The sequence below is a fragment of the Diorhabda sublineata genome, chromosome 10 (assembly GCF_026230105.1).
Source record: "Diorhabda sublineata isolate icDioSubl1.1 chromosome 10, icDioSubl1.1, whole genome shotgun sequence".
NCBI lineage: Eukaryota > Metazoa > Arthropoda > Insecta > Coleoptera > Chrysomelidae > Diorhabda > Diorhabda sublineata.
In genome coordinates, this window is record NC_079483.1 from 5,056,157 (window position 1) to 5,081,667 (window position 25,511).

Here is a 25,511-nt window from a genome sequence, read left to right on the forward strand (position 1 = left end):
GTGCAATTTGCTACATTCTACAGCAGAAGAGTTTTGTATATTGTTTTGGGTAATCGTTTTGGCTTTGAAGCCATTCCGCACCTATACCTAGAATGTATTTCGTCCTTTGGTTTATCACTGGTTTCTAGCTTTATCAATTTTAGAATTCTTAGATGACCTGTCAGATTTTCTGACTTTAATTTTACTATATGTGGGCGCCGCTATATACTTCTTTCTTCACTATAAGCTGAAGAGGAGGCAGGTTTAGTAGCGCATCTAAGGATGTAGTAGAACAGGTTGACTTTGCCTTTGTAATACCTATACAGATTATCCTTTGAATCTTGTTTAGCTTTTTCTGAGCTGTTATTCGGTTTTTCGACAACCAAACAAACGCTGCATATGTGATTTGATGTCTGTTTGGTACACCCAGTATACCATCTTATGCTTTAATGCTTTATCCAGTATGATTCCTAGATATTTTACTCCAATGGAAAGTATCAATTTAGTTCTATTAAGGGGTTATTTTGGTCTAGAAGCATAAATTTTAGTCACTTTTGAAACTAACATAAAAAATATTTTTAGAATCTATTTTTTATGTGATATTTACTTTTTAAGAATATAGAAAAAATTGTAAAAAGAAATCAGAATTTCAATAAATTACAGGCTGGTAAAGATTTTCCGTTGAATGAATTCTAATAAGATGGCTTTTGAAAACCACATAAATTGAAAAAAAAAATTTTGATAAAATCATTAGAAGCTGAGATAACGAAAGCCAAAGTTTTCTAGATAACAACAAAATTCGTTTGTGAATAATTCGTTTTGTTGAAACCAATCTGTAAATGAATTTATTTTTTTCCTTCATTGCACCACTTTTTTCGTGTCGGATTCAGCAAACGACATTATGAAACTGATAATACTGATTGAAAAAATATTTTAATACACCAACTTTTTTAAAAACATTTTTTCTATACTTCCATTTAATTTCAATTGGATTTTGTCATTTTTAATAAACTTAATAATTCAAATTTTCAGAAACTAGTTTCATCTTTTTATAGGGCATAAAAATTCCCACAGTTTTGATGTTATCTATTTTATAAATAAATATATTCTCAATATTTTCATTAAATATCAATTTGATTTTGTTATTTTTACTATATTTGATGCAGAAATAGAAAAAAGTTGAACTTTAGATCAGATTTTAAAAAATTGTTTTGGATATCTAGTTTTAAGTCAATGACAATCTTCTAACTATATGTTTTGTTACAAGGCTCAGTAAATGTAAATATTCTATCTGCAACATTTTTTAGTTTGCTTTGTATAATACATAAAATTTTATTTTTTTCATTCTAGTGTCTCTAAGTCTACACTTTTGAACATACACTGTTACCAATTGTACTTGTACTTGAACTTTGAATTCTTTTGCAGGTCTTCTAATTCTACATTAAATTGTCTTCCAAAGAAGTGGCTTGAAGATACTTTATTGCTTTGTACAGGAGAAACACCATCTGATAAATTATGTGCGACCAGAAGAAGTGCAGGACTTCCATTTTTAATTCTGGTAATACTCACTCTGTATAATATAGGTAACTAATAATGGTTATCAAATGAAATTTATTAATTTAAAATAAATAATCTGCACTCTGAATTTAATATATTAGAAAAATCCATTTTTAGGCGTTAATTACTTCGGAACCAATAATCGATAAAACTAGATTTCACCATTTCGTCAAAGGATTAATAAAAGTAACTAATAATCACGAAGAATCTAATATCGAATACAGGACACATTGTATGAACGTCTTAAGAGCTCTATTCAGACATACCAAACTAGGAGAATTGGTGATGGCATATATTGCCGAAGTTGTCATAGTTGCCATTTCAGGTTTTCAGAGCGATGCTTGGGGTGTAAGTTTTGCTAATTATTTTTATAATAAACACTGTAAACCTAGAGGTTTATGGGTTATTAAAAAACAAAATCAATTGCCAATTGAAGTTAACACAGTGGAAATTCCTTTAAAAAGTTATCTTTAATATTTATTGATTTTTTCAAACACTACCACTGTTAGAAACAAATTCATTATTAAACAAATTAGAGGGTTGTTAGAAAATATGTTCAATCTCTTACAAATACCTACTTTATATAATATAATAATCATGTCTGATAGCCAAGCTGCTATTGAAGCACTAAGTTCTTCTGTAATCAGTTACAAAATGGTTTGGGAACAAATGGCACACTGAAGAAGAAGGAATAGAGAAAGCTGATAAACTAACAAAGAAATGGGGCCAAACACCCTTCTAGTAAGTTGGAATTTCTGGAACCGTTGGTGATATTCCTACTGGACACACTTCAGTCTCTGAAGACGGTATCTAGGTTATCGAAACGCTCTTCAGACAGTGTAAGTGTGAGTGTTCGAAAAGTGGTAGTGTTTTCAGTACCCTTCTAGTAACCAAAACTCTTTCATAAAATAAGCACATTTTGTAGGTTAAAAGAGGAAACTTTATACTCTAAATGACAGACTTAACTATACTGAAATTTATTGAACCATCAGAAATAAACTACTGGTTTAAGAAACATTCCTTTGAAACTGAATGAAAAACGAAACACAATGTTTTGGTATATCGCGACCTCATCAAGCATACTCACATACATTAACGCAGTAGCTGATAAATTAATAGAACAAGGGGGTTAAACACCCATCTAGTGACCAGAACCCTTATATGAAATCAACTATCATATTGGAAAAAATTAATGAAAACAATCTAATAAAGGTTACACTACTGAGAAAACACAGTAGGTTTAAGATAAGCGTAAATGCTAATGGGACACTATGATATGATATCAGAAGAGATTGGAAAACTGGAGTAATCAGAACAAATCTGCACCAAGAGCTTTAACAGAGGTTCTCATAGTATATTGCCATTTGAACGAATATCTCAAGAAGTTTAAATTGGTGGAAGAAGACGAGTGCACATTTTGTGATATGGGTATATATCCACATGCAAGCCACTACAAGGTTTGAAACTTGGGTGCTGGAAACTGAATAGAACTGGAAGATTTAACTAATTTGATATTTATTAAAGAATCAGGAATAAACTACTGGTTTCAGAAACAGTCATCTGAAACTGAACAGGAAACAGAACGCAATAGATCTTCATGTTTAGTATATTGTTACTCCACCAAGCTTACATACATATGCTAACACAGTAGAAATTCCACAATCAAAATACTTTTTTATAGCCTATACAATATATAAGCTGATTGTGCATACTAACCCGGAACAATGTTTATTACAAAGCTTCCGTTGTTGGTGGAATTTTGATATTCAAAACTCATCCTACAAAAACATTTTATTTTTATTACTTTAGTTTTATGCCTTAATTTATAGTTTTTCTTAGTTTTTAAATTTAAATTCGGTTATTTAATAGATTTCGATAAATTTTTACCTGTTTATATTTATACAAATTGTGCTTAAATGATGGAAATTATTATGAATCGTCGACAACCTTCCCTTTCAGATCACCCTGGGTCTATGTAAATTTAAGTCACTTTCTATAATTGTGGTATTTGACTAAAGGAGTGTACAGGTTTACATAAAAAGAAAAAAAAATGCAAACAACGAGACCCAAAGATAAGTAATTCAAACTGACCGGAGTAGTATCATTTTACTATTTTCTAGAACCAGATGATACATTAAGACCTTTAAATTCGAACAGTAGAAGAAATGATAAAACTGAGTCGAAGCATTATTGCAGCAATTGAATAGTAACTGATCTAAAGTAAGGTACAGAAACCTCATCAGGACATTAGTAAAGCATCCCAGCTCAGTAAATTGAAATACTTCTTTTTGTTTTATACTTTTAGTTGTGGAATAAGGGTTTTGATCCCTCTCATACCCATACCCATATTGTTTTCCAAAATATGTGATTTGAACGCTTCAACCTCTTCTTTAGGTGTGGAAAAACGTTGACTTTTCAATTTATATTTGATCTGGTGGAATAAGAGGATATCATTGGGTGCCAAACAAGAACTGTTCGGCGGATGACCCAATTCGATGTAGTAACTGTTCAAAAATGTTTTGGTTTGAACTGAAGTGTGAGAGCTCGAACGAATGCTGGTGTACCATTCAGAATTGACTGTTCTAAGTTGCTCTAATAAAACGGTGGAAACATGGTCAGTTATAAAGACCTATTCAGTCAATTGTCGTTTAGTTTCTGGTTCATTAATTAATCCACGTCGAAAATCATCGTTTCAAGTATTTGTAAACAACTTGAATAATATTTGTACGACAACATGTTCTGAGTACGTTCACCCTTAAAAATGATAGCAATGTTCAATTTGACATATTCACATCAGTGTTACCATAGCTCAAAACTTAGCAGCAACTCTCGTAGGTGCTTCATTTCAATTAGATTCAATTTTGTCCTATCTTTTCTGTTAATTATCTAATTTCTATATCCACCTCTATATTTTTGTGCCCCAGTATTGTCGCTTTTGTTGACAAACTTCCATAGTATTCGTATGTCGTTGATTTTTATAAAGTTCTATCTTATTTCTTAATTTTATCAGGAAAATTATGTATTTTGAACAAATTTAAGTTGGAAGAACCACTTCTTAGACTTGTTTCACTTTTTTTCATTTTAAATTCAGTAAAAAATTAAATTAACAAAAAAGAGGAAACTTATCAATGATCAATTTTATTGGATTATTACTATTATAAACATATTGTCATTTATTATTATTTTCAGGTAAGAAATGCAGCAACATTACTTTACGCTACACTGATGACAAGAATTTTTGGTGTCCTAAGAACTTCAGATGGTGAAGAAATATCAGAAAAAAATAAATTGACAGTAAGAGTATTCTTCATGAGATTTCCAGCTCTTTTCCATTTTATTTTGGAAACTCTGACAATAGAATGTACAAAAAATGATAGTTTATTGTTACATCCAGTGTTATTGATTTTAGGCCGGTTGTTTCCATCGCAATTTGATGATTTTAATACACAGGTAACATTTTATGATTTGTTCTTCAATAACATATTAAAATCACAAGAAATATTACCTTAACACAATTTTACAAATTAATTGTTCTAAGTGAAAACTAATTCTTGTAAAAATTACTAAATTACATTAAACTAAAATTACATAGCTTTAGCAGTAGCTGTTTAACGCCGTGATCGTCAAAAAATAATTATTAATATTTCAAAGGTAGTTTTTTCTTTTGATATATTTTTTTTTCAGATGGAACAATATGTACCACATTTGATTACATGCCTGACAAACTCAGTCTATCAAACTAGAGATTTAGCAGCCTGGGCAACTATATCATTCATATCAGCCGATAGAACTGCTAATCATCTAAATGCAATGTTTGATAAATTGAGTGAACCGAATGTAATTGACAATGAAGTGCATGGTTGTCTTCTACAAGTAAGTAATAACGTCGTTTTGTTTTTCACTGCAATGTTATAATTCAAATCTATATAAAGGTCGACAGTTGTGCAAAATTTCTCTTAAAAATATCCTTTGGCTGAATTTATTTCTCCCTAGCACTATCCTGAGTGAGGATAGATTCACAGTAAGCTCAAGTTCAAATAAATCTGTTGTGACCCATTAAAAACTCTTAGTTGTATTGTACCTATGTCTTCAACGATAAATTTTTTGCTTCCAATTTAGTGAATTGTTCCTTATAAAAACACCAATTCTCTATCCACCTTTTTTCTTTACTTACATTTTCAAAATCTACTTGCTATATTGTCCCTTTTGTTTCTACCATTTTTTTTTTCATTAAACCAACAATTTTTGTGTCAAATGACCAGTTTTATTGCATATTTTATAAGCCTAGTCAGTGCAACTCATACCTGGCTATTTTTATTGCAATAAAAAAATTTTATCACTACCAGTTCCCTAATGCCTCAAACTTTTCCGAAATATTTTTTTTTTTCAATTCCAATATGAGTCTTGATATTAAATCTGTTGATGTTTGGTTATCTGAGTGTTGTATTTTCCTTTGCAGACACAAAATACTCTTTGACGAAGAAGTTGGCACCTTCTAATAACCATTTTATAGCTTACTTCTCTACCTATCTGCTTCAAATCATCCTCTTCTGATTTCTTCTAATTGATTCAACTGTAGTTCCTTTATACTGTAGTAAGAAACAACGCTCAAAGTTCATCTTCAGTTTAGTCCAAATTTCTGTCAAAGTACTTCTCGAAAACACATGTTGGTGCTGTGAATTGGTATAAACCTTTGTTTTGTCGTTCTAAATGTTATCTTTTGAGAACGTTATAGAGTGTGAAATTCTCTACAACTATTGTATGAACATTTTTTTATATGATCAACGATTTTTCGGATAGAGAGCGAAGAGTGTACAACATATGGGATAATGTAGGGTCAAGCGTTAGTTTCGTTTCGTTTTTAAATTATCGACTTATCGTTTTCTATTTCTTAATATAACTTCTACCAAAAAAGTCGATTAGGTTTTTGGTATTCCTTCATTAATACCATCTAGCATTTTATTCGGAGGTGGATAAGTCTTAGTTTCAACCACAGATGATCTAATATCTTCCTTAATAATAGCTGCAGTGGCTTCTACAATTCGTAAACATTCTTCCGCAGGAGGTCTTTTTCTATTTTCGCAACTTTGATAATACATTAACCTGTGTATCACGGAAAGATATACCTAATATGACTGAGCTAATGTGACTAACTTCTAACAGGGAAATAATTATATCTTGTGCTTTGACATTCTCAGTTTCCCATTATATGTGACTTACTAACCCAAAGTAACCTTGGTCTGTCTTTTCCCATTTAATTTTGCAATATTTATTCATTATCTTCGATCTTAGAAATATTTTTCACTTTAAATAGCTTCAAAAACAAAACTTCTTTTATTTTAAGAATTATTGACACACTTGCGGCTTTGTTACTCAAAACATGCACCCCTTGTCCACAACTTAATGACTTGTTGGGTTATAGTTATATATAGTTATAGTCATTTAATAATAATTCATACTGTTTACTCTTTTTGTAGGTTCTGTATATTATCAAATATAATTGTGAAGTGACTGATTTACCTATAAGTGAATACCTTCAAAAAACTATGAAAATATTAAAATTAGTTGGAACATCATATAGTCACTTGACGGCTTCCACGTATATGGAACTCATCATGGTTATACTTAAAAAGTAAGTAATCAAATTGTAATATATGAATATGGATATGAAATTTACAATCTATATAATAATATGCATGTATAAGGTGTGTTTGAAAAAAAAATGAAATATTTTATGGTATCACTATAGATTGTGGATTTTCTTGAATTTAAACAATTTATTAGTTAAAAAAAATGGAAGCAAATAAGTTATGTCGACCCATAGCTTGGAAGTCCATTCTTTCTCTATTATCTTCCTGATTATTTTTCTTTCCCATATACATTTGCTTTGTTAAGAATCCATGTTTCGCCTCCATAATTCACTGTTGGTCTTATTATTGTTTTCTACATGTCACTACTTTTCTTCATTCAGTTGTATTGAAAAACTTCTCGTTGCTCTTTCCTTTGTGGTGGTGTCATTATTATGAACTTTTCGATTCATCTTCTTCGACCTGTAGATTCACTGTCTCTCCCGTTTGTTGAAAGCTTTGCAAATTTTCTTAAGCTGTTTTCCGATGTCTATGTTTGCCAGTAGTTGTGTTGTCTTTGTACGTTGTAGTGTACATGTTCTGTTCAAACCGATTTTACGTCAATCCATTCTAATCTTATATTGAATATGATAGCGGATAACGGATCTCCCTGTTTTATTCCTATGTTGGTCTGGTAACATTTCGATATTATTTGGTTTATTTTTATCTTCGTTTTTATATGTTATAGTGTCATTTGGTAAGACTTATTAGCTTTTTTGGAATGTTAAGATCATTCATATTGCTGTATAAATTATTTTTATTGACAGATTTTTGGGAATTTATGAGAACTGAGTAAATTGGTAGATTGGAGGTTCTTTGTGTTTGCCTCTTGAAAATACGGTCTGTGACTGAACTTTAATATCTAAACCTGCATTGGTAGTCTTCAAACAAGCTTTCTGCATATTCCCTCAAGATTTTTTCTATGGTTTTAGCTATTATTTCATATTATATGTTTTAAAATATTCACAAATCAGAATGAAATTTTATCCAAATGGTTTTGTGATAACTAGTCATAGATATGTAGTGACCTCTTTGGATGTGGTTTCAAGTTATCAGAAATAAAGTCTATTTTACTATTTACTTAGATCTTCAGTTTTTGGAGCTTGGAGAGAAAATCTCAAACCGGAAGCCTGGAAGTTTTTATAACCGTAGTTTTTTATGCTGATTACAAATAAAAAAATATCAAATATTATGCGGGCAGAGTAAAACAGTGAGACCCTTATACAGTGAATTATTAAATTGATTAGGTAAGGGCAGTTATTTCAAGAAAATTAAATCAATGAGGAGATGCATGTCAGGAATAATGTCGAACACATTTTTATTTATGGGAAGAACCAGAAGACGTATGGTGTTAAATTTGGGCAGAGACCTACAGACAGAAGGACTTTTAGCTGCTAAAAACTAGTAAATTACCAGCGAGTTGTGACACTGCACGTCGTAATGATGAAGAAGCTTATTTTTGAGGTATCCTTTTGTACCCACTGTTTTGGAAACAATCGAGTACCCCTTCAAAGCTTAGAATGATTTTTCTGATGTTATCACAATCTAAGAAAACAATCACTATGACCTTAAAGTTCGACTTTGATTTATTAGAATTTTAAGGCGTGGAGAGCCACTGGTTTTGAATTGAGAAGGGTCATGACAATAGATAGATTTGTACATTTCATGAGTTATTTGTGACTTTTTTCAACTTAATATTAATAGGTTATTGGAAATACAATCAAAGCGGTTCTATTAGTAGATTCACAAGTCGGGATTGGTTCAAACTTTCACTTTAATGATTAAATACTTGAATATATGAAAAACGCTTGTTGATATAGATGTAGCATACGTCATTGTTGTTAAAAATTCATCCATATTATTGTTCGATCACAATTTCGTACAATTATTTATATGTTTCTACTAACAATGACTATAAACTTATTTAAATGTGCGCTGGTTGCATTTTCAGATATACGAATTACGAAGACTTGGAAATGTTAAAGAATATTGTCAGAATTCTCTCGAAGCAGATCACATCGAAAGTAGTACCCATAACGGCGATGGGTAGATATTATCAAAGGAGGATGTCATTACTTCTATACATTGTTATAAACAAATTTGAAGAAACTTCATTGACGTATTCAACAGCCGTCAATCAAATACTTTGTCAAATTTATGGAAGAGATTTAGTAATGAAAATATACAGTCTTAATTTATTTATATATTTAAATCAATTACAATCAGGTGAGCATTTCATTCTCCTTCTAGTTTTCTTGTGAATATTGTTGATCAAGTGGTTGAAGTTAATCAAAAGCTCACCACCAAAACCCTCCTTTTATCATTATTGAAAAGTTTGCACTTGCTGGGTTTCACAAATGATGGCTGATAACCCTAAAAGGCTGCATTGGTGAAGTTTTTTGACCTTTACAATAATAATGGAGAAGATTGTAATATTAGACACTCCTGAAACGAAATGACAACAACTGTAAAATTATGTTAAACTTGGCTTTGGAGAGTCTTGACAATACTAATGAGAAGATTGTGACAGGTTATGAGACATACGACACTACTATGTCAATCACAATAATGGATACAAACACATTTTAACTATAAAGTTATGACAACTATTTTTGGGGCCAAAAAGATGTGTTCAGTATGAATATCACCAATGGTTCCAGAAATTCCAACATTGTTAAAAGATGTGTTGCTTGCTTGCCCTGGGACATAATTAATAAAAATTCATATTGTGAAACTTTTTTGACTTTTCGAATTGTTTTGATTACCGCAAGCGCTTGTGTAACTTAATAACTCCTTTAGCAATTATAAAACATTTTCGTACACCTACCATATAATCACGATCTAACTCGTAAGTGAATTTTGTTTTTTTTTTTTAAACTGAAGCAGTGGATTGAGGTGCAGCACTTTCAAACTGGTGTGGAGCTCAAAGAAACTATCATAATTTACTTACTTACCACTCATTGTCAGGAATATTTTCTAAAGAGGGGCCTATCAAAAGTTACAGAAACAAATAATGTACTTCTATCTCGGGCATGGATGGTTTCTGAACATTGTTATCTTGGGGGATTGTTCAAATAATAAAGGAACTCGGAATGTATTGACCAGAGCACCTTTAATTGCTTTCCTGTTTCTACCTTATAGTTCGGATCTAACGCTAAGTGACCTTTGAGGTTTTTTAAAGTAAAACAGTGGATTAAGGTGCAGCACTTCCAAACTGATATGGAGCTCAAAGAAATAATTCCAATTTATTTCCACTCATTGTCAGGACTATTTTCTGAAGAGGGGCCTATTGAAAGTTACAAAAACAAATAAATCAGCACCTTTAAATGTTTAAATGTCTTTTCTCAGCTATTTTTTGTGGTGTTTGTAATAATTCGAGGATCCAAAGGATCATATTATCACAGGAGACTTAGCAAATAAATGTTTAATTTGAAATCAATCGCTTTTATAATCCTTTAAATCTTAATTTATTTTGTGATGCAGGTTTTAAGCACGCACTGTACCAAACAGATGAATTGCAGATACCTAAAGAAATCATCGAACTGTGCGACAGCTTCGGCCGCCCAGCAGTCATCAAACTTTTAACCCAAAGTCATCAGTACGTGAAATATTTTTTAAAGGAAGAAATAAAACACCAGCATTATATAAGGGACGAAGAAAAAGTCCTTTTATTTTTACTTCTTAATTATTATCCTTGCGTCATTCGGCGTTTGCATTTGAGTAATCAGGAAACGTTGAATATGTTCACGAGACTGTGCAACACCGATAACGAAGAATTAGTGAGCGCAGTGATTACATGCATGAGTACGCTTCTATTACATTTGGACTACAGGGTGTTGAAATATGAATCGTTGATGCAGGTTTTGATAGAAAGTGCTTCACCAGCTGCGAGTGATTACAGAAGACTGGCTGTTTGTGATTTTTTGTCTAAGAACTATATTTTATATTGCAACGAAGACAATATTCTGGATGGTAAGTTTGTTTCTTACATTATAAATCTTTTCAACATTAAAACAAGTAGCTATGTGCTTATGTTATTATTTTCTAATTTCACTCATATCCCCCCAACTAATAATCAAATTCTAGCAAATCAGGAAGAAGTGCCTCATGAACCCACACATTTTCCTTGTCACTGGCTTATATAATAATAATACCCCTGTTGAAAGTTAGATATTTTGATATATTACTAATATTATCATGCTTCCATTTTTTTGTTACTGGCTTTAATTATACGCTGCCGAAAGTTAGCTTGATGATTCGGAATGCTGTTCAGACAAAAAAAAATTTAATGTGATTATGGATTCACCGTTACAGACCTGAAAAAAAGGCTTTTATCTGACTGAATATACACATAGATTTGGCTAAAAAACTTTTGTTGTAAATCTTACGCTTTATTTTTTACTTTTTACTGCAAATTTGTGTAAAGATTTTTATATTGACATATTGATAGTTCTCAATTAGCTGAAATTGATGATACTGAATACTTTTGAATTAATACAATTACACAAAGTATCTCATTATTTTGAATGAGTTTTTACCATTAACTTCTTCTAGTTTATGTTTCTACATAGGTTAGTGTGGTAGAAGGGGGGGGTACAAACCGTGAGTTTTTACCACTAACTTCTTCTAGTCTATGTTTCTGCATTGGTTAGTTCGGTAGAAGGGGGTACAAACTGATTAAGAAATCTATTAAACTTAAATTTCGAAACAAATCTTTTATTTTATTTTCTAGGTGATGATCTCCAAATGATGTTGAGTATAGTAATGGTTTTACTAGAGGATGATGAGCTGATAGTCCGAAATGCAATGAGCGAATTTGCTACATGTCTAAAAGACAAATTGTCTCGTGGTAGTGGTACTACCAAACAAACAAAGTAAGAATAAATGTTTATACAATAGAGTATGTAATTTGGAATCAATTTAATATTATTGTTGTTATCTAATTATTTTCTAAAGTATTTTTAATGACTAAATTAATATTTATTTCATTAGGTTGTACTCTAAAGGTCTATCGGGCCCTCAACTTTGGGATTTTTCACTTTCCAACAACCATCGGTCTTTCTCTTCTTTTCCCCCCTTGTCACATATCGTTTCACATATCTATCTTCTGTCATTCTATGTGTATGTCCTTATCATCTCGCTATGAGTGCTTTAACTATGTGGGTTATATTTGAGCGCTTATATAATTCTAATAGTTTGTTCTTCCGTACAAATTTATTTGTATACCTGCAAAATTAACAAACTACCAAATATTAACTAATAATAAATCAATTTAATATAAAATTGAATCATTTTCATAATCAACTCGTTCAGTTTGTTACCCAATTGCTTATATTATGAACTTTTTTATGTTAATCTATACCAAACGGCCTTAGTCGGTGATATGATCTATAAAACATGATATTATGATGACATTATGATATCTTTTGACAGATCTGGTCAAAGATGGGCGGTAATACCAGAAAAGGCTAGAGAAGATCTACTAACGTTAAGTTCCTTAATACTTCCCAGAGAGAGGGCGATATGTTTTTTGTTTGGTTGGTCGTGTCGCTATTTCCCCGATCCTCTGGATAACGAGACATCTGAGGTACAGGTTAGATTATTTTAAGTAGATGAAATAGTAGATTTTTATTTAGAAGCTCCGATTTGGCTTTTTTTCTTGAGTATTGGACAAAATTCTCCGGAATAGAGGAATATCAATGTTTAACCAATTCATTTACAATCTACCAGAATAATAAATTTCTATCCTACTCTACTAGAGTGTAGTGGTAATATGTGTGTCAAGATTTGTCTTTTATTTTCGCTCATTAATTTTAAAGTTGAAGCACCATAAACTGGGATATTCTAATTATGAAAAATGGACTAATAGTTACCTTTGCTTTGAGTTTTAAGGTTCAGTATCATAAAATCCAAACTCGTTTGGGATTTCCTGGAAAAATTGAATGAGCTAGAAAAGAAAAATAAATGGATTCCGGGACACACCAAAGTGATGATAAGCTGGCTAAAGCGGGACAAGAAAAGTTCTTTGTGGGACCTGAATCCTTTTATGGTATCAGCTACAGAACAATAGAAAAAGCATTGGTATAGAAGGTAGATAGGAGTAAAACCAATTATTGGGACAACCTACAGGGACTAAGACAGGCAAGACTCTTCTGGGAAACTATAATCAAAGAAGATATGCTGAATGTATCAACAATCCACGCATACTACCACAAGTCCTATCGGGGCACTATTACTTCAATACACATCTAAAGACACTAGATTTAGCAGATAATGCGACTTGAAAATATTTTACTAGTTGTAATAGACTCAAAAATTAATAAATTAATCATTAATCGTAATCCCATTTTTAATTTGTAAAAATTAATGTTTTGTCTTTGATTTAGCTATTTGAAAGGGGAGAACTGAATACGTACGCAGAAAATAACCCATTCATGGAATACTGCATTGTAGTTATTAATAGACTCCTATGGAATCTCGAAGACGGACTCTCCTACGAAGACAAGTCAATATTCATAGAAGAACACACCCTACTGATAACTACGATTCTTCTAGATGCCCTTACAAAATATCCATCTCCGATGATGTTGTACAAAACCAAATTATCTGTGATATGTGCTTTAAAATCCGCCATTAAATTTCTAGAACGGTTCGATGTAAATACAAATTTTTTAGATGAATTTAGGACGTACATGAATGATACCATATTTGAGTATTTAACTAAACACGTTGTACACAACGATTTGTTCAGTGTTAAATGGGTTTTGAAGAGAATTTATGACCCTGTTTTGAAAACTAATGTTTAAGTCTTCAAACAAACAAACCAGATATTGACCTTTAATGTGATTATTTCATTTTATGGGTCCAAAAAGTTTTTCTTTATAACCATTTAATCAAAATTATTGGCAAAAACTCAGTTATTTCTGTTTGCTCTTGTATTCATATTTATTTTTGAAAATTAACTGATTAAAAAAATGTTTCACAAAAAATTATGTATCAAAAACTGGTACATATATCCGCTTCTAATTCAATCATTAATATTGGTCAATCCTGGTCTATCGATGTTAATAAAAAGTTGTATAAATTTCACGTTTTAAATATGTTGTGCAAAATTGAGTGACTAAAATAATTATTTAAATACAAAGTTGATCATGAATGGAATAAAAATAATAACGTTTGTTGGAACAGCGAAGCCTTATCTCTATTTTTATTTATACTTTTGACGTGGATTATATACTTTTTTAAGGAAATTTATATTTTATATTCACATTACAACCTTTCTAATTCGAACAGACTATTGGTACTGATGAAAAAAGAAAAATTAGATAATTTCTTGTTATTCGTGAAATAGAATAATTAACAAAATATTAAGGTGTAAAAACAATCACTCAGTAACACTCCCTTTTAGTTTGGCAAAGAAAATTGTAAGAGAGTTTCCCTCAAAGCTTGTTAATTAAGAAAATTCCTTTATATAATTTTAAACCTCACGTTGGCTTTTTTGTACTTCCCTGATATTCCCTAACAACAACTCATTCTTTTTTTACTATCATTATCTTAAGTTTTCTGTGGATTATACTATCATTGGTTAAAATTATATCAGATGGTTCCAACACCCAAATGTCCGTTCTTTCATTATTTTGAATCTTTTAGTCAAACTTATACCTGGATTGTAATTTCTAGTACTTATTCGACTTTTTTTATATCAATAACAACTCATTATTTATCACCGGAATCCTTTAGTCGAACTTTGTACCTATATTGTAGTTTCTAGTACTTATTCGACTTCCACAACTTTTTTACTTAATCTAGTTATTAGAATACCATCTTTATGATCATTGAATAACTTTTTAATATTTTCTGGAGTCCAAATCCTATTTTTGCAAGAATTTCCGCCGACTGAAAGAAAAAGGCAAGGAACACAATAACACAATTTTAATGAGAAGAATGGGCTTGTTTATTTTTCAAAAGTTTGTCAAATCGTAGTGTTATTTTTGAAACGTCAATAATCAAATCATTTTCTAATTGCAGTCTATTTCTCTTTTTAGTCTTAATGTCTACCATTGCAGAAAACGTCAGTTCACACAAGTATAAAGTGGCGAATGGCACTAATAATTTTAGAGCTTCCCTTGCTAGCTCTGAATATTCGTGTTTTATTTTCATCCAAAACACGTCGACATTTTGGGAATAAAATTCCATTTTAAGCATGCCATCAGCAGCTAAATCTAGAAGAGTTTCTTTCATATTTGTGGTGACATCAGCCAGATCTATTGACTTGTCCAAAAAAGGGTTTAAAATCCATCTTCGCCCATTGTCAGCTTCAGAGTGCAAGTCTGGAAAGTATGTCAAAAGTTTCTCTTGTAAATTATGCAAGCTCTGTATCAGGCAAGGAATGTGAGCCATTTCTACAAGACTTTGGTTTGATGCGTTATCTTCAATAATCTTCTGAACACATGGAAAAGACTCAAATATATTGTTTTGCAGAGAGGATGACCACAAACGAAGTTTTGCGTGAAATGCTTTGACTTTATCTTTAGCTGTTCAAATATTTTCTTCTCGGCCTTGGAGGTGCTTGCTCAAATTATTATGGTGGCTTAAAAGGTCTGCCAAAAATGCTAATTTCATGAGCCAAATAGGGTCACAAAGACGATTAGCATATTCAGATTTTGGATCTTGTAAGAACATTAATAATTCAGCTCTCAGTTCTAGAACTCTTGTCAATACCTTTTCTTTGGATAGCCACCTGGCTTCTGTGTGATAAAGGAGATTTTGATGAAGCGAGCCCATATCTTCACAAACGATTCTAAATAGCCGGGTTTGCAAGGCTTTACCTTTGATAGAATTCACATTCTTAGAAATAGAATTCTTATTACCTCCTTGAGCACGTCATTTAAATCAGAAGGTACTACCTTAGCAGCTAGAGCCTGTCGATGAAGAAAACAGTGACAGATTTTAATTTCGCAACGAGTCGCTATTTTTGCCAGTCATAGCTTTAGCGCCATCGCTACAAATAGCGATACATTTTTTCCAATCAATATCGTAGTCGCAAGTGTTTTCTAAAAACATATCGTACAAACACTGGCCAGAAGTGCTTTACAAAATAAGATTTCTTCCATGATACTCTTTGTCTGTTTCAAAGCGCACAAATACTACAAACTGAGCACTATCTGAAACATCTGTAGATTCGTCAAACTGCATAGCAAAAGGTTTCCTGTACTTTAATTTTTCGATTACTTGTTCTTGAATATCATTGGCCATATCATTTATTCTGCGTGAAATTGTATTATCAGAAAGTGGTATGTTTTTTAACTTGTTTGCCTCCTACTTATTGACCATAATTTCAACCATATTAAGAGCTGCTGGTAAAATAACATTTTCGGCAATTGTATGTGGTTTCCCTGCTTTAGCAACTCGATACGCGACTTTGTAGCTAGCTAATAATGCTGACTCATTGACACTGGATGCCTGGAAATAAACAAAACAATATAAAAGTGAATAGTCAATAAAAATTAAGCACGCGGAACCTTTGCACACCAAAATTAAGTTTAATAAAAAGTTGTATGCAAACAACAAAGAAGTAAACATCATAAAACAGCAACAATTAGGAAAACACTATTTTATTTCCTGAATCATAGTATTTGCTGCCGACTAAGAGCTTTCAACTTTCGTGCAAAAAAATCCAACAGCTTATCAGCTTCTTTTTGATGCTTGGTTGTGAGATGCCCTATAAGCTTTGACGTTTTCATACTCTCACATCGCGATAAAACATTGCCGCAAATTACACATTAAGGTTTATGGTTTATGACTGTCAACCTGTATTTCAAATAACTGTCATCGTAATGTCTATTTTTTTCGGGTTTGATTCACTACCAGCGCGCGGAGCACTTCCTGTCGCCGCAACAACAATACGGTGTGGCAACGTCGCCGTCGCAGTTTTGCTCGCGTGAGGTGGCATACAAATTAACCCTTTCAGGGCCGTTGACAAGACGTTCCCGACACGAACAAAAATTGTCTGCGGGACCACTGTCGATCATTTGCGACACCTTAAAAAAACAAAAAACTCACCCAGGCCAGTGTCGGCTACGTCTCGTTCAGTATTGCATGTCCCCACAGACCAGTGTCTGCATATTCCGACACCGTCGAGCATAGGCGACAACGGGCTGTCGGGCAAAATCGTTACAGAACAAGCGCAATAAGCGAAAGTGGGACTTATTACACCTATTATTAAGGTCGTTGTGTTGAAAAAGGCACTAGTTGCGTGTTGTGTGCATTGTTTTGGGTTTTCCACCTTGTTATCGTTATTCAAAACATTGTGCGGTATGGATGACGCTAGAGCTGGTCCTTTTCAGGAAGGAAGTGCACGAAATAAACGAAAAATAATTGAAGGAATTAGTGGTAATTATTGTGGATTGACTGCGGAGGAAGTCCGGAATTTGTCTAAGTACGCTATAAGTTCTGATGAAGACGAACCCAAGGATCCCTTTGATGACAGTGGAAGCGATTTTATTCCCAGTTCGGAAAGCAGTTCATCGGAGTCTGAATTTTTAGAAATGTCTGATGTTGATGGTAATACCGGTAATTCGAATGAAGAGCAGGAGCTGAATAATGTCATAAAAATAGACGAGGCCATGAATGTTGAAAATCTTGAAATAAAGTGGACAAACTCTGAGTTCATACCGAAAATTTTTGCATTCAACAATTCTAATAGCGCGTTACAAAATCGTAATTTGAATAGTGAGAGTATCGAAGTAGATTTTTTTATGAGTCTTTTGTCGGAAGATATTATGAACGTTATTGCCATCGAGATAAATAGGTATGCTCTTCAGAAAGCTGCACCTAAGTGGAAAAACGTGGACGTTCCCGAACTATACGTATTTTTCGCTATGACCATGCTTAAGACACGTACGAAAAAATCAAACATCAAGGAGTATTGGACCCAAGATACCTTACTCAGCACTCCGGTTTTTGGAAAGACTATGTCAAGAAACCAAAATTAAAATGTTTTTTAATTCCGTCGGATATAGCCGACACTGGGCCATATAGCACTGCAAAAAGTCCGGTACCCAGGCAAATTTCGTCAGTGACACGTAGGTCCCGAAAGGGTTAAGTCGCGCGTAGCTTTACCAACTTACCTTGTACCTACTTTCAACTCTCGCGGCTTGTAGAGTAGATCTGAATATAAATAGATAAATGTATCAAAATAGAAAAAATCATTAACGTAGTCTTTTAATTAAATTATATTATTGTTTAGTTTTTCTATGACACAAAGGGGTCGCTAGAATTTTTCAACTTGTAAAGGGGTCGCGAAATCAAAACAAATTGAAAAACACTGCACTAGTATATATCTGACATTTTTAAAAATGGCAACACAGCATCAATCTTATCAGAAAGTGATTCCCCATGTACTGTTAACTAATGGACAACAAATTTCTTGAATGTATGAAGCTATCTAGTACTATCTTGGGAATTGTTTTTTCTGTAGAAAAGCTTTTTCTCACAAAACTACTCCTATTTATCGTAGTATATATATATATATATATATATATATATATATATATATATATATATATATATATATATATATATATATATATACATTCCCAACAAACGGTTAACTAATGGATACCAAATTTCTTGAATTTTTGTAGTCATCTAGTACTACCTGGTGAGTCGTTTTTATCTGTATATAATGTAATGTTTCTGTAGAAAAACTTTGTTTTTTCACACAAAACTACTCCTAATCATTGTAGTATATATATATATATATATATATATATATATATTTACATTCCTCTCATAGGGTTAACTAATGGATACCAAACTTTTTGAATTTTTGAACCCATCAGTGCCAGCTCGGAAATCGTTTTTTTTTGGATGTTTTTGTAGAAAAACTTTGATTTATCACATAAAAATACAACCAGTGATTATAGTATATATATTTTTTACATTTCCCACATAAAAATACTCCCATTGATTGTAGTGTATATATTTTTTACATTTCCCACATACGGTTAACTAATTGATACCAAATTTCTGGAAATTTTGAAGCAATCTACTAATAGCATGGGAGTCGTTTTGTCCTGTTATATTTTTATAGAAAAACTTCTCGTTCTCCCTTTGATTGTAGACCATTTATTTTTTACATTAACTTCAGCTTGTTCTTGTAGAAACTATGTAAATACCAATACCATATACTGCTGAAATTTTTGAATAACTTTTTTTGAATAAATTTGGATTTTTTCTTTTTTTAAAGTTATGTACTCTCTACTATTTTTTGTTATTGGTTGGACAAAGTACCAAAAAATGTGATAATAAACTTTAAAAAAAAGCGAACTCCATAAAAGAATACCGTTCTGTATAATCAAATTTGTTTGTAGGAGAAAAATCTGCAAACAAGTTTGGATTAAGAGGTTGCACTGTTCTGTTGAGCTGCTGAAACTCGGTTTCTTCTACTTTTTATTTTACCAGTATCTATTCAAGTTTTTTTTATATTTCTCTTAATCAAAAATATCCATCAAATTATTTTTTTGGTCACTTTATTTGGTTTTTTTAGTGGTCACTTCATCTGAATGTCTTATCTGATATTTTCAGTGGTTTGAATTCAGTTTGTGATAAAGCTGATAGTCTTTTTTCTGTTAATTCTTGTAATTTATTTAAAAACTCATCATTATTAAATTTGAGAAAGTAATTGATGTAATAGGAATATCTTAAATAGAGTTTACTTTTCCTTTTAGTTCAACTATATGGAAGCTAGACAATTCGACATTTCGAAATATCTGATGATAATTTATTTTATTTTTCCTATTTTCTTTTAGATATTTCTTGCACTGTAGCTTTCAGTTTTTATCAGATTTTATTCCTTTTTATTAAGGGTTTATTTTTATATAATGTATCATTTCCAGTTTTTTTTACCGTAACTTGCTACATTGCTCCTTCTTAAAAATCAGCTGGAGTACTATTCAGAACTTTTTTCATTTACAACATTTATTATCTTTATTCAACAAAATTAACTTCTTAATAAACTGCCAGTTCACTACTGGAGAGTATTTTAAATGTTTGTGGGACATAGTTTGTATATTTTTCTGTTTGGATATGTTTGATATTTTTTTAAAGATTAAACTCTTCGATTTTAATTTAATAATAATTAATTTAAATATTATTTATTGCATTAAATGAAAATCAAATATGAGATACAAAAAATTCAACTTTTTATCTACACATTCTGACTTGAATTATTGTAAACAGCGTCATGAAATTAAAAATGAAAAGTTGGACATTAAATTAAGTAAAAAAAGTGAAGTGTAAAATGTTTGATTGTATGTCGACCAAACTTACTTTTAAGTATTATTAATTCAGTGTTTATTTCAAACATTTAAAATTTAGTGATCGTTATTACTTTCGAGCCTTGAGTGTTATTGAAAGATTTTTATCATCGATTGTAATTTTGTTTTTATTAAGATAAATATACTATTTTAATACTATAATAAGTTTTTTTGTATTTATTATACATCACTCGATTTTATTAATTTCCTAAATTTTCTGTATCAAATTCGGTAAAAAATTGAAATCATATGTGGTTGAAAAATAGAATTTTTGAGTTTAATTTTTTTTTAAATATAATTTCGACCAAAATCTTAATTTTTGTCAAACAATAATTATCTCATTTTCTTTTTGTCAAAAATTGGATTTGATCAACTGGTTTTGATTCAAAATTCAATCTCGATAGACTTTTCTAAATTTAATTTGTTAAACATCGGCTTTGCTGAGTTTGATTTCAAAATTGGTTTTCTCCAATAAACTTGGTTTAAACATTTCTTCTTTAAGTTTAATTTTACCAAAAATTGGTTTCCCTTGATTCCCTTAATCTTAATATCAGCTGTTATAGCCTTCGGTCAAATTAGTTTCTTCCTAGTTTGATGAAAACTTAATTTTTTCAGATTAATTTTGATCAAAAAATAGCTGTTCTGATCGAATTTGGTCAAAATATTCCTAGTTGAATTCAAGCAAGAATTTAATAATTTCAGCATCGTTGTTTTTAACGGGATCCATTGGAAACGGCTGAAAATAATGGTCTTTTTTTTGAGGATCGATGTATGGGGTTAATGAAAAATCATAAATACATTCAATGCTAGTTTATTTTACAAGATCAGTCATATACACTCACAGATTTGATATTATTAGTATTAGCATAGAAAAATCGACCTTTCCATAAAATCACGTTTCACATTGTATTTAATGGACATAAATATTTTAAAGATGCCATGATAATTTAGGAAAATATGTTTAAAATGGTGATATGAAATTAATGATATGTGAGAAATGAAATACGATACACCAACGGCCACCAAAATTAAATATGATTCAAATAAAATTTATTTCAAAGTAAATAAATAAGGCAAAATCCATCCAAGGGTTGTTATATTTTACTTACATCTGCAAAACATTTTATATATAATGGGTATTAAATTGTTCCAAAGAGGTATCAAGAACTAATCCATGGGTCCTACCTAACCAAATAAATTTATATAAATTAACTGAACAAATTATTTTTGAATTTTCTTTCATTACATATTTTACAAACTAAAAATTGATATAAATGGAAATAACCAAAAAAATTATTGAGAAAAAACAGAACATAATTTTTATTTAAGCTCCATTAAGAATTCTATATGATTTTTGCTTAGAATATAGGGTACTATTTTAAGAATTTTGTCGTCTGGAAGCATAGTCGACCAACTCCTCAATTATCGGAAAATTGTTTATTGTCATTTACTAACATTCCCACCCATTGGCAACGAGAAACCATAACAAAACCAGTCAAAACCGTGCGTTTTGAGGGTTCCTGCTTACCATAACGCATTTTGACGACAGCTTAGTTCAGAAGTTTTCTCATAAACCACTTTCAAAATACTAACTACTAGTTTCAGTTGATACGTTTATACCATATTACCAACTCTAACTATGGAAATTCGAGTACACTCTTGTTGTAGAACTTCCTGTGGACCTCTGGGGGTGCACCTGGACCACATTGGGTATCACTGGTTTAGTTTACATCTTTGCTTGCCGACTGAAAGTTGTGTGATAATGAAGAAATTCGTTGCTGCTATGCCTGCAAGTCAAGACAAAATGAGGCAGGATCCATTTGCATGAAAAAAGAACCAAGAGAAATTTTTAAGGTATGTACTCGTACTGACTTTTTCATCTCCATCGGAGTTTTACTCTCATTTCCTAATGTAGTGTTGAAAGATCGTCTTCATGATTTCTTAATGGTTTTTACGTTTCTTTTTACAGACACTGCTCTACTGGAAACCTGAAGAAACCCCAATGAGGGAATTCATCTACAGCTGACCATTGTAGCTCTCTGAGGGTGAGTGATATAAACAAGTTTCACTAGCGTTTTATGATCAACCTGACAAACAAATTCAACAAAAACTTAGAGCCTCTCCCTCTCAAACGTCGTAACAGCCAGCGTAAACCAAAAACCATGAGTGTGAAGTACTTTATTCAAACGCCCTCTAAGAAGGTTCCTGGTATTCCTGTGATTGCTTTCATAAAATCGTTCATGTATTTAATCTCATTACTGTCGCAGTCAAGACTTCTGTGAGACATTACTTCAGCACGAATGAAAAACTTGTGGCATATGTACATTGAACACCGAGTGGAGTCGACTGGAATCATTCATACGTTCTAATGCATGATATTCGATACGAGAAAAAGCGGGCCTCATCTCCTAAAGGAGAAGAGAGATGACCTACTTATCTGGGAGTTTCGACTGCCGAAAGAACTTTGCATTACCAAAAATACCAGACCAAACGGGTGATGTTTATGGTGTAATATTGGTTGGCACGCCATGCGCCTATGGACCTGAAGAAGATAAGGGTAATTTTTCCCATTCCTGGATTTTTATTCATTTCTCTAGATGGGGTTTTGACAAAAATTTTCGTTGATCCCGCAGCTTATGAAAGCATTGGAATTGGAATAGTTTTTAAGCGGGAAGAGACTATACCGAATGGAAGCAGGCTATCAATGTATGTAAATAAGCTGCTGGGATAAACGGAATAAAATGGGGAGAAATAGAAGAGCAACAGATATGGAGTAATAAGCATATGGCATAACCCCCAAACAAACAGTTATACACCGCACAGTAAGACGGCTTAAAATTAAATAAAACTTAAACTAAAAAGAATATTATTGATGCCGTAGTTACGCTCCTAAAACTTCGTGATGTGAGAAACTTACTGACAAAACATTATGGGCCATATTGGGATAAAGACGACATTTTGACTGATTTGGCTGGTAACAAAGAGACCTGAGGAAGACGATTTAGCCCCTCGAGTATAACGTTTCGATCAGTTACATAGAAATATAGTGGATGATTTTGTCGTTATTTTGAGCTTTAGTTTGTTGCAAAACCAGCCAAATCCTATCTAAAAGTTTGAATATCCTTCTCGCACCTTCCCTCAGATTTTGTTATGGTACTTCAAAATCTACTAACCTAGGGACAGATCAACAACGAGAGATTTAGATCGTATCTCAATTCCCGTGACAAAAAAATCAGTTCTCCTGAAAAATGTTTGTTATGCAACCCGACGACACAATTTAAAACAATCACAGTTGTCTCGTGGATCTGTAGCTTCTTTACACCATGAAAGAATCTTCCAGTACAGTTCTCATGGAATAACAAATGATTTAGTATCACTAAACTGTGCGTCTTTAGCTTTCTCTAACTAACTACAAATAAGGTGTGCATCTACATAGTATACCATAATGGTAAGTCGATATTTAGAATGAAAAGTATTAATTTATTTTTTTCTTCGACTTCAGGTTAAATCAACTTTGTTTTTTTTTAATTGAACAGTTTTTGTAACATCTTCGATGAATTTCAATATAACTTTATTCGAAACATCGTAAGCCTATGGTAGTAATAGTAGTAAAGTGGTTCAAGTGAACACCCAGGGGTTTGATAAGAGACAAGAAGCATTGTTAGATCTGTTCCTCACAATCCTTTACAATTTGTAGGAATATGGTAGAAATTTATAAACACCAAAACCAGTGGCCAAAGAGGAAAAAAATTTGGGAACCTCTAGTCATATAAGCAAAACTACCAATTACAGCAAAAGGCTCGAAATAGTAGTGCTAATATTTGGGACCAAAAACCCCAGAAAAATAGCCTCATTCGAAAGTAGAAAAATGAGATGCAGAATCATGTATAAAATATCTTTGTAGGTATAGGTACGAAGCGACCAAATCGATCTACTAAAACATATGGAACGAGATACAAATTTAATAATTGGGTGTTGGTAGAAAAAATTGAAACCTCAAGACCATTATATGCATCGATTATTTTTTTCAAAATTTGTGGATTCGTTAATAGACAAAATTGCCGTATATTGAGTGAAATAATTTCATTATGGACAGAAAAATGCACCGTTTGGTGGTGTTTACACGCTGAAAGCATTATTAGATTTCTCTAAAAAAAAGTTATATAAAAATGGTTATGGCACCATTAACAATGATGTCCAAATCAAAATTTGGCAATAAGTTGATTTCAAGTACCACTCAATTGGCCTCCAAGATCTCATGAATTGACACATTTTGATTATTTCCTGTAGGTCGACGTGAAGTAAACAGTTTATGCTGATAAAAGTGACTTAAAATTGAGCGTCAATAACAGCTGTAGTGACCATATACTATTTTCAAATCTTAATGTAATTTTTGTGTTTTATGTTTTTAATTTGTATTTCTGTTCAAAATGTTCTTTTTTTAATAATTTTGAGCATTGTTTTAATGTAGGATTACTTATAACCGTGGTGGTTTAAGAAACAGTGAGTAATGACACATCTGGGAACGAAAAAATATGAAAATGAAAGGATATGAAAAAGAGAAATATCAGCACCATTGCTTCATAGTTGAAAGCTAATAATAATAAATATAACAAGTTATCAAAATTGATGAGGAAATATATAAAAGTGTTCTTGCTAATCAACTTTTCCTTAAAATTATATCCGATTCTCTCCATTGTAAAATCTATAGATGCAAAAAACAAATATCGTTGAAAAAATTATAGAGATTATCTAAAAGTTTGATTTTTTTAGCAAATTACAGTTATTATACATACAATATATATATTTTACAATACAGCTCAATAATTAATATCTGCATACTATGTACAAAGTAATCGCTATATAATTTAGGGGGTAGTATTGAATTTTAAAACCTTAATACAATAATACGACTTAATGAACACACTGTTTACACCACCACTACACCAATACTCATAATTACACTGTCTGACGCGCGTTTCAATAACCAACTTATCGTCTTCAGAGACTGAAGGTAAACTTACCATGT

The 25,511-nt window shown here is 31.7% G+C and overlaps 3 protein-coding genes across 5 annotated transcripts in view; 2 read left to right on the forward strand and 1 right to left on the reverse strand.

The window, feature by feature from the left end:
* The window catches only part of LOC130449802 (thyroid adenoma-associated protein homolog), a 29,942-nt gene extending 15,529 nt beyond the window's left edge, over positions 1-14,413 (forward strand). Inside the window, exons 12-21 of one of the 3 annotated variants that reach the window (XM_056787812.1) lie at positions 1,405-1,537; positions 1,654-1,884; positions 4,726-4,986; positions 5,221-5,409; positions 7,014-7,168; positions 9,115-9,389; positions 10,647-11,135; positions 11,896-12,037; positions 12,597-12,756; positions 13,550-14,413. In XM_056787812.1, coding sequence (XP_056643790.1) covers positions 1,405-1,537; positions 1,654-1,884; positions 4,726-4,986; positions 5,221-5,409; positions 7,014-7,168; positions 9,115-9,389; positions 10,647-11,135; positions 11,896-12,037; positions 12,597-12,756; positions 13,550-13,969 — 2,455 coding nt within the window. In that variant the 3' untranslated portion in view covers positions 13,970-14,413. The other 2 variants (XM_056787813.1, XM_056787814.1) reach the window with 2 other exon arrangements.
* Positions 14,414-15,095: 682 nt separating this feature from the next.
* LOC130449822 (protein FAM200C-like) lies at positions 15,096-15,563 on the reverse strand. Its single transcript, XM_056787858.1, has one exon. The coding sequence runs from the start codon at positions 15,561-15,563 to the stop codon at positions 15,096-15,098; it is 468 nt and encodes a 155-aa protein (XP_056643836.1).
* Positions 15,564-17,479: 1,916 nt separating this feature from the next.
* On the forward strand, positions 17,480-18,157 carry LOC130449823 (piggyBac transposable element-derived protein 4-like). The gene has a single exon (XM_056787859.1). The coding sequence runs from the start codon at positions 17,480-17,482 to the stop codon at positions 18,155-18,157; it is 678 nt and encodes a 225-aa protein (XP_056643837.1).
* Positions 18,158-25,511: the final 7,354 nt, after the last annotated feature.